Source organism: Pyrus communis, chromosome 14 (assembly GCF_963583255.1).
Source record: "Pyrus communis chromosome 14, drPyrComm1.1, whole genome shotgun sequence".
NCBI classification, from domain to species: domain Eukaryota; kingdom Viridiplantae; phylum Streptophyta; class Magnoliopsida; order Rosales; family Rosaceae; genus Pyrus; species Pyrus communis.
Window position 1 is genome coordinate 10,447,886 of NC_084816.1, and position 12,962 is coordinate 10,460,847.

The 12,962-nt window shown below is 37.7% G+C and overlaps 2 protein-coding genes across 2 annotated transcripts; one reads left to right on the plus strand and one right to left on the minus strand.

The window, feature by feature from the left end:
* Positions 1 to 991: 991 nt before the first annotated feature.
* LOC137715317 (alkaline/neutral invertase E, chloroplastic-like) lies at positions 992 to 6,559 on the plus strand. Its single transcript, XM_068454599.1, has 7 exons — positions 992 to 1,123; positions 1,505 to 2,251; positions 2,783 to 2,948; positions 3,111 to 3,322; positions 4,366 to 4,859; positions 4,938 to 4,986; positions 5,726 to 6,559. Exons 2-7 carry the CDS (start codon positions 1,616 to 1,618, stop codon positions 6,041 to 6,043), a joined length of 1,875 nt encoding a protein of 624 aa, XP_068310700.1. The 5' UTR covers positions 992 to 1,123; positions 1,505 to 1,615; the 3' UTR covers positions 6,044 to 6,559.
* A 1,004-nt stretch (positions 6,560 to 7,563) lies between these two features.
* LOC137715315 (serine/threonine-protein kinase D6PKL1-like) lies at positions 7,564 to 12,099 on the minus strand. The gene is made up of 3 exons (XM_068454597.1): positions 11,760 to 12,099; positions 9,098 to 11,039; positions 7,564 to 8,601 (listed from the first exon to the last, which is right to left on the minus strand). The coding sequence occupies exons 2-3, from the start codon at positions 10,813 to 10,815 to the stop codon at positions 7,746 to 7,748; spliced, it is 2,574 nt and encodes an 857-aa protein (XP_068310698.1). The 5' UTR covers positions 10,816 to 11,039; positions 11,760 to 12,099; the 3' UTR covers positions 7,564 to 7,745.
* Between the last annotated feature and the right edge of the window lie 863 nt (positions 12,100 to 12,962).

The window sequence follows — 12,962 nt, forward strand, 5'->3', positions numbered from 1 at the left end:
TTCAAAACTTTGAATTTTAATCAAAAGTCATCTACTAACTTTATTTAATGATAAGAACAATAAAAAGAAAAGAAAAAACAAGGAAAAAAAACTACTGAAGGAAGCGCGTGCATATATGTGAATTTGATCAATTCCTAACCAAATCCTCCCATGATTTTAATCACTCACTCACTGTTGACCAACCCCTAATTATTAATATATATATATATATATATATAATCTTATTAATTTGTGTAAATATATTATTGGCTACATTTATTTTAAATTTCAATTGCCTGCAGAATTGCCTCATGCGTGTGAGGTGAGGAGGATGAGGGTCGAGTTGTAATGGAGTCATTTGCTGATTAAAAAAAAAAAAAAAAACCTAAAAATTATGTGCTCTTTGTACTAAAGACAAGGGGATTGGATTATCATTGCACTTTAAGGGCTCCATATTTCATCCCATTATTCCTAATTTCATGTACCAAGGTGGAGGTGGAGATTTTTCAAGAGGCAATGGGATTGGAGGAGAGTCGATTTATGGGGCGAAATTCGCATATGAGAACTTCCACTTGAAGCATACTGACCCTGGAATATTGTCCATAGCAACTTTAAGTTTTTTTTTGTCATTTTTATTAAAATTTTAGGGTTTTTCATTAAAGTTTAAGTTTTCTTTTAGAGGAAAACTAATGAAAATAGCTTGAAAACATTGAATTTTAACGAAAATGACACAATAAAGGGTAAAGAGAATAGTATCATGATTGACTTTTTAGTGTAAAAATGTGATTTTTCGTTAAAGTGAACAGTACTGGAAATTTTTCTTTAAAGTTCCATTTTTTTAATTAAATAAAATTATAGCATGACTTTTTATCCAAATCTTTTTCATAAAAGTTTTCTAAATAAAATTACCCAACAAAACCACATTATTTTGTGTAAAAAAAAAATATAAAATCACATTAACTTACCGATATAATCCAAACTATAAATATAAAATTCCTCTATTTCCGGAGGAAACAAAAGAAGGGGCGTGAAGTCGGCGTTATTGCAAAAGCTCTGAAATTCATGGTTCGTTGCGTATGAATACTGTCGTCGTTTTGGTGCCAAGCTCGACAAAACTCTCCCGTTTTGGTGTTGGGGTTCTGAGGTAAGATGCGAAAACAGTATAAATTTATGCAAAATTGAAAATTCAATACAACAATCCAAATTTGTTGGTTTTGGAAATTGAACTTCTTCCCCTTTGCCTTTTTTTATTTTTATTTTTTATTTTTCATGCTTTTTGAGCTTTGTTTATGTGATTGATTGGAGATTGGAGATTCAATCAATCACATAAACAAATTTGTTGGTTTTCATGCTGTTGAAAATTCAATACAACAATCCAAATTTGATGATAGTATTTCGTAGAGCCCCTTTGGTAACCATTTCGTTTTCAGTTTTTGGCTCGAGTTTGGCGGAACAGATTGAATTAGCAATGTTGGGCAAGTTTAATTTCAGTAGTTAATGAGTTTAAGATAATGTATTGATGTAGGTCCGTTAATTGAGACAAGGGGTGTTGATATCGAATATATTAGTCGAGATTTCGTCCTCGGAGGTGTGAAATTAAGGTTTTTGGAGTAGTTGGTTGTATACTTTGTGCCCAATGGCTACTTCGGAAGTTGTTCGACAAGTTATGTCTGGGGAATTACCTCGAATGGGCTGTTTTGATATATGTTTGAGCAATATGAATGGAGTTGTTTCTGTTAAGCCCGGTGTTGGTAATGGACGGAAAATAAGTTCATTGAGTGCCCAAGTGCATAAAAGTTCAAGAGTTTTGAGGGACCGCAGGAGGATATGTGCGTTGCAGGGGAGAAATGATTTTGTTCATGGAAAGGATCGTGTCTGTAGGTTGGATTCAATGAGTTGCAAATGTCAACAGGCAGAAAGTTTAACTAGTCCAGATATTGATGAATTCAAGGTGGATCAACAACCGAATCAGGAAGTGGGAGGTTTTGGGTCAAATACCAAACCGACTGCAGCTAGAAAAAAGAAAGGTTCTCCACGGAAGTCTAAGGCTGATTTGATTGAGGAGGAAGCATGGACCTTACTAAAGAACTCCATGGTCTATTATTGTAACAATCCTGTTGGAACCATTGCCGCTAATGATCCAAGCTCTCCTAGTACCCTTAACTATGATCAGGTCTTTATTCGTGACTTCATACCTTCTGGGATAGCTTTCCTTTTAAAGGGGGAGTATGATATTGTGCGGAACTTCATTCTTCATACTCTTCAGTTGCAGGTAAATTATTCTCTTATTTGAGTGCCAAATCCACAAACGGTCGTTTAAGTTTGACTTAGGCTCATTTGATATTCTTTTAGATCATTTGGTTCCATACATTGTGTTTTTGTCCACTTTTTTCTTGGTCATGTTTACTTAGAAAGTTGTTATAGTTTGATTCCCACCTTAATATAACCAAAACATTTACTTGTGTTAGTTATGTATTTATCTTGTCATTAATTAGAAGTTGTTTAAAGTTTACACACCAAATGTTTTATCTGCATAAGCTTGTAAGATCTTAGTGTTGAATAATATGGAAAACAAACACTTCCGAAAAATTCATGCTTAGAAAGGGCCTGTTTTGTGGCAGATATCTGGAAACATGAATTCTGTTACAGATGCTGACTTTCATTGTATGTAGTTTTATTCGTTTCTGCCGTTCTATTGAATTTTTTTCGTTTAATCGGCCAACTTCTTCTAGTGAATTACACTCCTTTTAAGTTTAAATTGTTCTTGTCTGTTTAGTGAATCATCCTCCTTTTTCCATTGCAGAGCTGGGAGAAAACCATGGATTGTTATAGTCCTGGTCAAGGACTAATGCCTGCCAGTTTCAAGGTTCGCACTGTTCCACTCGATGGTGATGAGTTTGCAACTGAAGATGTATTGGATCCTGACTTTGGTGAAGCTGCTATTGGTCGTGTTGCCCCAGTTGACTCTGGTAGGAAGTTCATTCTATTTTTTAAATAGTCTTTGAAATTAAATCTAGTTTTTGATTGTTTATGATCCAAACCGAATAGGGAGGCACTCTCATTTTAATATTTTTTGTAATTCAAGTAAGTCACATCAGTTAATAAATCTTTGGCTTTTGATCTTTTTGTAGGGTTATGGTGGATTATATTGTTACGAGCTTATGGAAAGTGCTCCAGAGATCTTTCAGTGCAGGAAAGAGTTGATGTGCAAACAGGGATAAAAATGATTTTAAAGCTATGTCTTGCTGATGGTTTTGATATGTTTCCAACATTATTGGTTACAGATGGTTCTTGCATGATAGATCGCCGCATGGGAATTCATGGCCATCCTTTGGAGATTCAGGTATATACCTTTTATGGATTGGTGGTTATAAGTGCATTTCAAATGAATTCTTTTATCTATTTATGTGCATGTCATTTTCTTGCTTATTTCTAGTGAATACTGTGAGCTATCCCTCCTTAAACTTTGCAAGTCATTAGAGTGTGTTCCCCTTCCCCTCTTCTTTTTCTATCTTTTAGTTTCTCCTTTATTTAAAAAGTTAGCGTTCCTTCCGTTGGGCTTGTCTCATCTGCATACCGTTTTGCTTATCACCCCTAAGATTAAGCACATTCAGGAACTGCCTGAGTAGCTTAAAGTTTCATTTCATATAAACTAATAAATGTATTTTACTGGTACAATCACAAGGTGCAATATTCTGAGTCATACCAAATACCTGTTCACTATTGTTTTCCATCCTTTTAAGTTTCCCCATAGCAATATGTTTTGGGTATATCGTTGTAATCATCAGATAGATTTCAAAACATTGTTTGGTGATTACATCACCTGATCTCGTGCTCATATCTGATTGGTGGCTGCAGTCATTTACCCCTATTTTAAATAAGGCTTTTTTAGTCCCTAACAATGAAAATCGATATAAGTGGTCCTAAGTTTGTTCACTGAAACCACCTTTTTAAGGTTATTTTTGTCTTAACAATGATGTTGACAGATTTTTCATGGAATGACCAAAATGATTTACAGTGGACAAACTCAGGGACCACTTTTATCGATTTTCAATGTCAGGGATGAAAAGTTATGCCAATATCAAGGATCATTTTGGCTAAAAAGCCTTTAAATATATACTCTATGATCAATTTTGTGAAATAATTGTTATTTGTTATTTGTTCTTTCTCCAGCCAACAATCAATTGTGTGTTAAATTTAAATCAATCAAAGTTATTCTGTACTGTTATAATTGCAAGTTAATATCACAGTTGGAGATAGTGGAATTAATAGTCTTCTTAGGCGGAGGGAAAAGTTTTAATTGGGTACAGAAGCTTGTCTTTTAGTTTAAAATCTCTGTGGCATCATTGGTTCGATGTCTCATGTCACTGTTTCCTGTCCTTGTAGGCACTGTTTTATTCAGCATTACTTTGTGTGCGTGAGATGCTTGCTCCAGAGGAAGCATCAGCGGACCTCGTGCGAGCACTTAACAACCGTCTGGTTGCGTTGTCCTTCCATATCAGGGAATATTACTGGATTGATATGAGAAAACTCAATGAAATTTACCGATACAAGACAGAGGAATACTCGTACGATGCTGTTAATAAGTTCAATATTTACCCAGATCAGATTCCGTCGTGGCTGGTGGGATTTATGCCCAGTACTGGCGGGTACTTGATTGGAAACCTGCAGCCTGCTCACATGGACTTCCGTTTCTTTTCTCTTGGAAACTTATGGTCTATTGTAAGTAGTCTCGCAACAGACTTGCAGTCACATGCTATTCTGGATCTTATTGACGCAAAATGGGATGAATTAGTGGCAGATATGCCGTTTAAAATATGTTACCCTGCTCTTGAAGGCCAGGAATGGCAAATCATCACCGGCAGCGATCCCAAAAACACGTAATGATTCTGTCCTAGATTTTTGAAATTTCCTCTCCATGTTTCCTGACACCTCCTTTATATGATTTTATGTTGTAGTCCCTGGTCTTACCATAATGGAGGTTCTTGGCCAACGTTGCTCTGGCAGGTAAATTTTTGTTTGAAAGTGAATGCTTTTTTTCCCAATTGCCCTCGGCCTTGCTTCGTACTCTTTGATAATAGATAACTCCAGATTATCCCTGTTCTATGTGAGTTCAGTATTGCAATTGGGAACTTTATTACATAAAACGACTCTGTTTTTGGTACTGATTTCACTGTTATGTCATCTGACACTTCCCTTCCTTCTGTATATGCGTGTCTGAGCCTATAAGCACACTTAAAAGTGAGTAGTTTTAGTTCAAAATTATGTGGAGTGGAGAACCTATGATTAGTTCAAGTAGATGAAAGGTTGTCTTCTTGGGAGCAGTACGATTTGAGATTGCTGCCTAGTATAGACTATAGAGCATGAATATAATGATAAAAGAAAAAGTTGGAAATGCAAATAAAGCAGATTGCGAGATCACTGCCTCATGACAAGTTACTTCTCTTTCTTTAAGATGTAGTTTCCGGCCACTACTTCATATGAAACGGTGCAAACCAGGTTCCCATTGCTGTGAATTGGCTAGTCTGCCCACTTACAGGGAGGAAGGGCTTGTTAGGGAAAAAAACAGAAGAGCCAAGCATTTTTCTTTCTAAAATCTGAAATTAAAGAAATGCGATTTGTGTGATTAACTGTGCAGAATCCTTGAATGTGTTGAAAAGAATGCAAAAGTTCCCTGTTATTCCATTAGCATTTGGCAGTGGCTGATTATTTGTGTGATTTAACACGATTATGGGGCTTGTTTCAGCTCACGGTGGCATGCATAAAGCTTAACAGACCAGAAATTGCAGCGAAGGCTGTCGAGATTGCTGAGAAGCGCATATCTATGGACAAGTGGCCTGAATATTACGACACCAAGCGAGCAAGATTTATTGGAAAGCAGGCACAGCTGTATCAAACTTGGTCGGTTGCTGGATACCTTGTAGCAAAGCTCCTCCTTGCCAACCCAAGTGCAGCAAAGAATCTTGTGAATGAAGAGGATTCAGAGCTTATAAATGCATTCTCGTGCATGATAAGTGCCAGTCCAAGAAGGAAACGTGGTTGGAAAAAACAGATTTTAGTATGAAGCAAAGTGGATCTGACGGAGAATTCAAGTCTCAAACATTTCTATAGTGAACTATGCAGCTGATAACAAATTGAAGCATCCGACAGAGGTCCAGCTTAACCACAACAGAACATACTGTTCGTGACATTCAACATACCCTTTTGTTTTGAATTGAATTCAATCTTGCTCAGTGTACCTGGTAATTAGATACACATGGAAGCGGCGGTTTTTATTTTAACGATTGATAATCTACACAAAATTCATCTAAACCCCAATTGTCGTAAGGTAGAGTAGTTTAGAACGTAGTCGTGTCAAATATATGATTTAAAATTAGGTTCTTGTTACCTCATGGTAACCAAAGGTCCAGCTGAATCAATCTTGAGCTTGGAATCCAAACCCCTTTTGTTGACCAGGTCCCGGAAGAACTCTGGGGCAGCTGGGCTTCTGCAGATGTTGCCAAGGCACGCGAGAAGACGGCGAAGGGTTTGATCTCCGCCGCCGTGGAGGGAGTAGAAACCGCCATTGGTGCTTATCTCACAGACCCAGATGAGAAAAAGGTAATTTAGAAGTTTTGCTACTCCACTGCGCAGTGCCTTCATTTTTGTCCACGGAGTGGAGAAAAGCGTGACGTTGGATTTGGTAGTGGAAAAGTCAAAAGTGCTTCTGGCTATGGAGTTGCTTATGGGCCGAGGTTTGGAAGGAATGAACTGAGAGTGCTTTTATGCCTAAAATGGTTTGAATGGTTAAAAATGCTTTTACAGGGATAATACTTGTCTCCCTAGCCTCATTTACATGTATAGGGGCTCTTCATCATTCAGAGACGATTAGTGTCATTTCACGGCACAAACATCATAATTAGAACTGTTCAAAATTCATTAAAGACATTTAGTCATCCATTAATCAAACAAATTGACGGTTCTTCGTATGAAGATACTACCAACAAGAGAGCAATGTCCAACCAAAAAGCAATTCCAAATTAAGCTAATCCAGATGTTGTTCCATGACAAGCTTGAAGTTTCAACAAAAAAACTTCTTCGGCTTCTAAGCTTTAGAGTAGACTGCTGATTACATAAGAACTCTTTTAAAGGACAGTCTTGGATAATACCTTTTTTAGTTACAAAAACATTACTGAAGTGCAAAAGTGCTTCACCAAGAAGTGCTTTCAGGAGAATACATAATAAGCACTTATGTTTCTAACGAAACGTTTTGCTTCTAACATAAGCACAAGGGATTAAAAGCGCTTCATACAGAACCACACTCTCAAACAAACTTCTCTCTCTTTGGACATGAAAGACGGATTAGAAACAACGAAAAGAACTAGCAATGGCCTGTTCGCACGAGCGTTAAACAGCTTACAACCCAGTAGAGAAGGTGTATTGATTATTGCATGTTTTGAACTTGGAAAAGAACAGCAGTAATTATACATGATTTTCTAGTGATGAGGGTACAAACTTGCATCTCTTACAGGATCATATTGTAGGAAGAGATGAAGTTCTAGCAACATGAATACACCCAAATTATACGACGAAAAGAACAAGGAAAATGCTAATCCGATTTCCATTTCTCTCAGCTACTGTATCAGTATCCATATATCATATTCTACAACTAGCCACCAGTATTGTGTGTTACATTTAATTTACACTATAAGCTAATATTATCAGTTAAAGAAACCGAAGAGAAAATTTGGAAAAAGAACGTCACCTTTCCTCCCCATATAAAAGCTTTAAAACAGGTCAAAGTCTATATGCTCTTCTATACCCTCCAACTCCTTGCAGCCCGTGCTCTCCTGTTTCTGTGAAGCAGATGGTGTGCCAATTCCAATATCACCCCACTTGGGAAGCTCTGGCGGTACTGCACATCGAATCAATGCCCAATTGAGGCCTTCAAAGAAAGGATGCTGCTTGATTTCTGCAGCCCCTTTCACTGATCCTAAACGATTTTCAGGGTCCTTTATTAAGAGGCCTCTGATCAGATCTCTTGCATAAAAACTCACTATAGGTGTATTTGGGAACTTGAGACTTTTCGACACAACATTGGATAATGTGTCCTCATTTCCTGACCCCTTGAAGGGTGTCTTACCATATAACAGCTCAAACAGAAAGATTCCATATGTCCACCAATCAACAGCATTCCCATGGCCGTCTCCTTTAATGATCTCCGGGGCAAGGTATTCATGCGTTCCAACAAATGAGTTGGACCGGGCACTAGTAGGCTCCACTACAAGCTGTGGCAATGGGCTGACCTGGGCAGCAAGCTCGGATTTCACTTTTCGAGATTTTGCAGCGGCGGATAAAAGTCTGGGAGTGAAGCATGGAACTTGCCAGGATGGTTGAAGGCAAAAAGGATCAATGCAGCTAGATTCTATGCATGGGCTTGACATTTTTCCTGTGCTCTCCAAAACAGGAGACGATGATTTAAGCAGCGTTGGATTGACAGCACATCTAAGTGACAAATCAAAATCTGTGAGCATGATGTGGCCGTCTTCTCGGACCAGAATATTTTCAGGTTTCAAGTCTCGATACACAACTCCTAGCATGTGTAAATACTCCAAGGCAAGGAGGACTTCAGCAACATAAAACCTGCAGAGACAGTACACAATCACTTGAAATTAGTCTAATGAACATTTAAAATACAGTTGCGATGATGTAAATAAATCATGTAGTTCTCTAAGGGCACCAGGCCAACCCTTGATTGACAATATGAGATTGTTTTGTGGATATCAGATCCCAAGTTTAAATCCCGGGAAATAAAATCTAGTTTAACATACCGAACATGTATACAAGTGGCCAGAGCATGTTATCTAGTGTAATCCTCACTGCTAGGTCTAATATACTTTAACCATTCTGACAAGATGATTTTGGAAACTCAAGGAGAAAAAGGAAAAGTAACATAGAGTATGAGCTAGTATCAAACAACTATCAAAATGAATTTTTCCAGAAATGGAAAATTAGGAAGACAACAAACATGTAACCTGCTAAATAATAATGTCAAATGTATCCATTTGATTGACTTCCGCAGCTAAAAAAAAGCAAAGGCACAGTTAACTATAAGTGGACCTTAAAGAAGAAAAGGTACCTGGCTGCTTGTTCACAGAAACTCCTGCCAGGTTGCTTTTGCCGCAGCACGTGCAGATCCCCACCCGGACAATACTCCATAACCAAACATGAGAGGTTATCTGACACACAATGGGAATATAGTGTGGGAAGAAATGGATGATCCAGCATTTCCAGTATCTCTCTTTCTGTTTGGGCCCTGATCATTTTCTTCCTGGTAGCCAAAAACTCGTTGTCCATCACTTTCAAAGCAAATACACAATTTGTTCCAGCTAGCTCAGCAAGATAAACAGTCCCAATGTCCCCAGAACCGATTCTCCTAAGCAACTTAAAGTGCTTCAAACCTAAGCTTCCATGCTGCTTCTGGACGTGGTGGATGGCTTCCCATCTCAAGTCTCTTGACATGTGTGGCCTCTTGCCGCTACGACCAGACCCACTTAGACTGCTCTCCTCACTAGTGCATGTAGTGCTGCTACCGTCACCAATGCTACTTTTTGAGCTTTGTGAGAAATCCCCGTTTTCCTTTGATCTTGACCTCTCATCAACTTTTGTCACTGCAGAGTTAATCCTACTACTGTAATTCGAAGCGAAATCCAGTGTGCTTGTACCTCTGTTAACAATACCTGAATTCAATTCTTTGCTAAGACTTGTACTGCTTGATGCCAGAGATAATTTCTCATTTCCTTTCCCTTCATGCTTTGGAGTACAGTTGTGTGTCTGGTCCTTTAACTTGCTAGTACTAGAGCACGAATCACTATCAACTTGTCGGTTATCTGATTTGGAACTACTAGAACCAGAACTTGAATCCTGCTTGACAGTTTTCTTAACCACGTTTTTGCTCCTGAGAACCGGCTTGATTAGATGTGAACTACTGCCAGATGATTTGCCTACCTTACTACCAGTGCTAGAGCCAGATGGAGAAGCAGCAGAGTGCAGCCCCTTGTTTGAATTTGAAGAATTAATTGGAACATCAGTGGAGATAGAAGCAACCGCACCCCTCTGCATGACTTTCTTACCATGATGAAAATGGAATGAAGATTCTGCTGATTCCGGTTCTCTATCTTCTCCCTTCGATATATCACTTTTAACTGCTGATGAAAAAGGAGTAATTTGATCATGCGGTGGTAATCTGGTCTTACTAGCATCGGGCATCAGTCCAGCTCCCAAAGTTCTGGCAGTATCAACCTGTGTCTCTGATTGCATGGATCCAGGATTGTTTTCAGAATTTTTGGATGTTTCAGGCACAAGGGACACCTCTACATAATTCCCCTTACCTTCAGTCATAGGTATGCCAGGCCCATTGGCCTCGGCTACCACTGTGCCATACAACCTTTTGATAGTTCCTGCTTCTGAAACTCCTGATGAACGACCTAGCCTCGGTAGCCGCTTCATGGCAGCCAACTCTGATGCCTGAGTGATGCACAATCCTCTAAGTGCTTGCTTCAAACTCACAGGCTCTGAAATTCCGATACCTGATGTATTTGATGAACCAACTCTCATTGGCCTTTTCATAGCACTCTTCCTCAAAGCGTCTTTGCTAGCCTCATGCGACAAACCTGATATCCTAGCAGACTTTCTACCATCAATTGCCTGAAAAAGCTGATTAATATCATCCTCGATTGAATATTTATTTCCTAATTTTAGCATGCTGTGTTTTGCACCTTTCTCGTCCATTTTGGACTCCGAGTGGAGCTCTTCTCTTGATTCAACAATTTCACATGTAGAGCGCAATGTACTCATTTTTCATGAACCAGATGAAATACAGCAGACGATGTTATGTCCTTACAAATTCAAACTAACCCACTTCTGACGAAGCATTGTGAAGATACCGCAGCACAGAAATAGGAAATAGAGCTACATATCTTCTCAAGTTTGTTAGAACCATACTGATTTGCAGACTGAAATGGCCCACTACGATCCCCTTACTCAGTCCAAAAGGAAGCATCCAAGGCAGGCCATGATTGCTGCATTGCAGTTAATATCAAACTCATCAAATTTCTATTTTCGTAACGTATCAGCCATGTCTATGCTTTATCCACGCAATACTACAATTAGCATAAACACTAAATGGAAATTGAGAGGTAAAGGGAAACGTTAACTGGTGTTACTCTAACCTCAATTAATGAAAGATATGGAATGCTCTGTTAAAATAAAAATTTTGCTATCACATACATAAGCATCATCAAAATATGGGTTAAAAATGTCAACTATCTAATTCAATACTTTTCCGATTTCAAAGTTAGACAACCAAATGTCACCTGCACACAAACTGGCCAATTACGGCTTAACGGAAAGAAACGAAAGAAAGACGAGCCATTCCCACTACTTTGGAGACTACGAAGAATGACAAAGTCATGTATCGATAATATCTTCAGAACATAAAGCAAACAACAAATTTTGTTCACAAATCCTACACAATCTTCCACACACACAAACACCAACCTCACTATCAACAAACAGACATAGTCAGCCGTTTCAAATCAATTTATTTTTTTTTTAACATGGATCTTTGGAAACAAACAAAAACAGAAAACCCAACATTCCAATTCACCAACAAAAACAATTTAATTATCAAAATTAATATAGATCATAATTCACAGCAAGTAAAATCAGGCTCATAAATAGCATGAAAATTAAACTTAAAATATAAAAAAAATATAAAAAATAAAAATAAAAACCTTTACCTTGAACATGAGCTCCAAAGAAGAAGCTGAAAGGAGGAGATAATTGGGGTTGATGGAAATGGGGAGGAAGTTAGGGTTAAAACCTTGAAACTTGTATTTATTTGATTTTTGTGGGGTTGGAATGAATTAAATTTGTAGGGTGGGTGGTGGGAGGATTTAGGGCACACGAGAGGACAGTTGGGGGCGGAGTGAATGAGAGAGAGGAGAAGAAAAGGAAATCAAAGTCACGAGAAATGTGGTGACTACTGAGGACTGAGGACTGTGGAGGGAGAGACATCAGGTCTTCTGTCTACTGTGCAAATATTGGATGCTCTCTCTCATTACCTTCTCTCAACCTCTTTTCTTTCTTTCTTTCTTTAAAACTCGATTTTCAAATGGGCGGAAAAATACTGTTTATAAACTATCATACCATCATTTAGTATTATGGTTTAGTGATTTGATTCTCGCTAAAAACGAATTTAAATTATATTATTATTAATTTATTGTGAGATTACATTCATCTCTTTACAATAAATAATATCGTTTGTTTATAAAAATAAAAAAAATAAAAAAAAAAAGTTATCATACACACACAGGAATTGGGAGGGAAACAGAGGCTGGGGCTATTCTGTGGGAATCCCATGGGGTTTTCTTACACTTGACCGACCATCCAATAGCATTTTTATTATCAAGGATCACTTCTATTTTATTATTCTCTTATGAGATTCTATTTTAACATTATCAAACTTCCACTTTCACATGAATTAGCGGATGAAAATTCTATCACGTTATTAGTTAACAGAAAAGCACGACCAAGCTAACAAAATTACAAAAGTGGTAGAAAATTATGAAAGTGAGACGAAAAAAAAAATCTGTTAGTATGAAAGTTAGAAGTTGAGCAACTTAAGAGTAGTTAAATGACAATTACCTTTTTTATTTTAATTTTGTATCATATCATGTAAGACATTTTAATTTTTTTTTTTAAAGTTGTCGGACTTATAACTCAAGTGATTGAAAAGTACTACTCTAGTACTCAAGGTTCAGTTCTTGAATTTTTTATCAATTGAAACAAAACATCCCTCTGGAGTTGTATGAGATTTTCTTTTACTTGATTTTTTTAATTTTGTTCCGAGAAAAATGGTACCATTTGTATAAAGATTCATTATTTGTCTCGTCAGGGGTGGGTGGGAAAATGTGTTAGAATTAGAGCGGAGTAGGATTCTC

What these genes read in the sequence shown, in the direction of transcription:
- LOC137715317 (XM_068454599.1), top strand. Translation starts at nt 1,616, where the DNA reads ATGGCTACTTCGGAAGTTGTTCGACAAGTTATGTCTGGGGAATTACCT. An exon ending in GCCATCCTTTGGAGATTCAG is followed by an intron (nt 3,323 to 4,365) that starts GTATATACCTTT and finishes CTGTCCTTGTAG; the next exon opens with GCACTGTTTTATTCAGCATT. An exon ending in GGCAGCGATCCCAAAAACAC is followed by an intron (nt 4,860 to 4,937) that starts GTAATGATTCTG and finishes TTTATGTTGTAG; the next exon opens with TCCCTGGTCTTACCATAATG.
- LOC137715315 (XM_068454597.1), bottom strand. Translation starts at nt 10,815, where the DNA reads ATGAGTACATTGCGCTCTACATGTGAAATTGTTGAATCAAGAGAAGAG. An exon ending in TTCTGTGAACAAGCAGCCAG is followed by an intron (nt 8,602 to 9,097) that starts GTACCTTTTCTT and finishes CTGTCTCTGCAG; the next exon opens with GTTTTATGTTGCTGAAGTCC.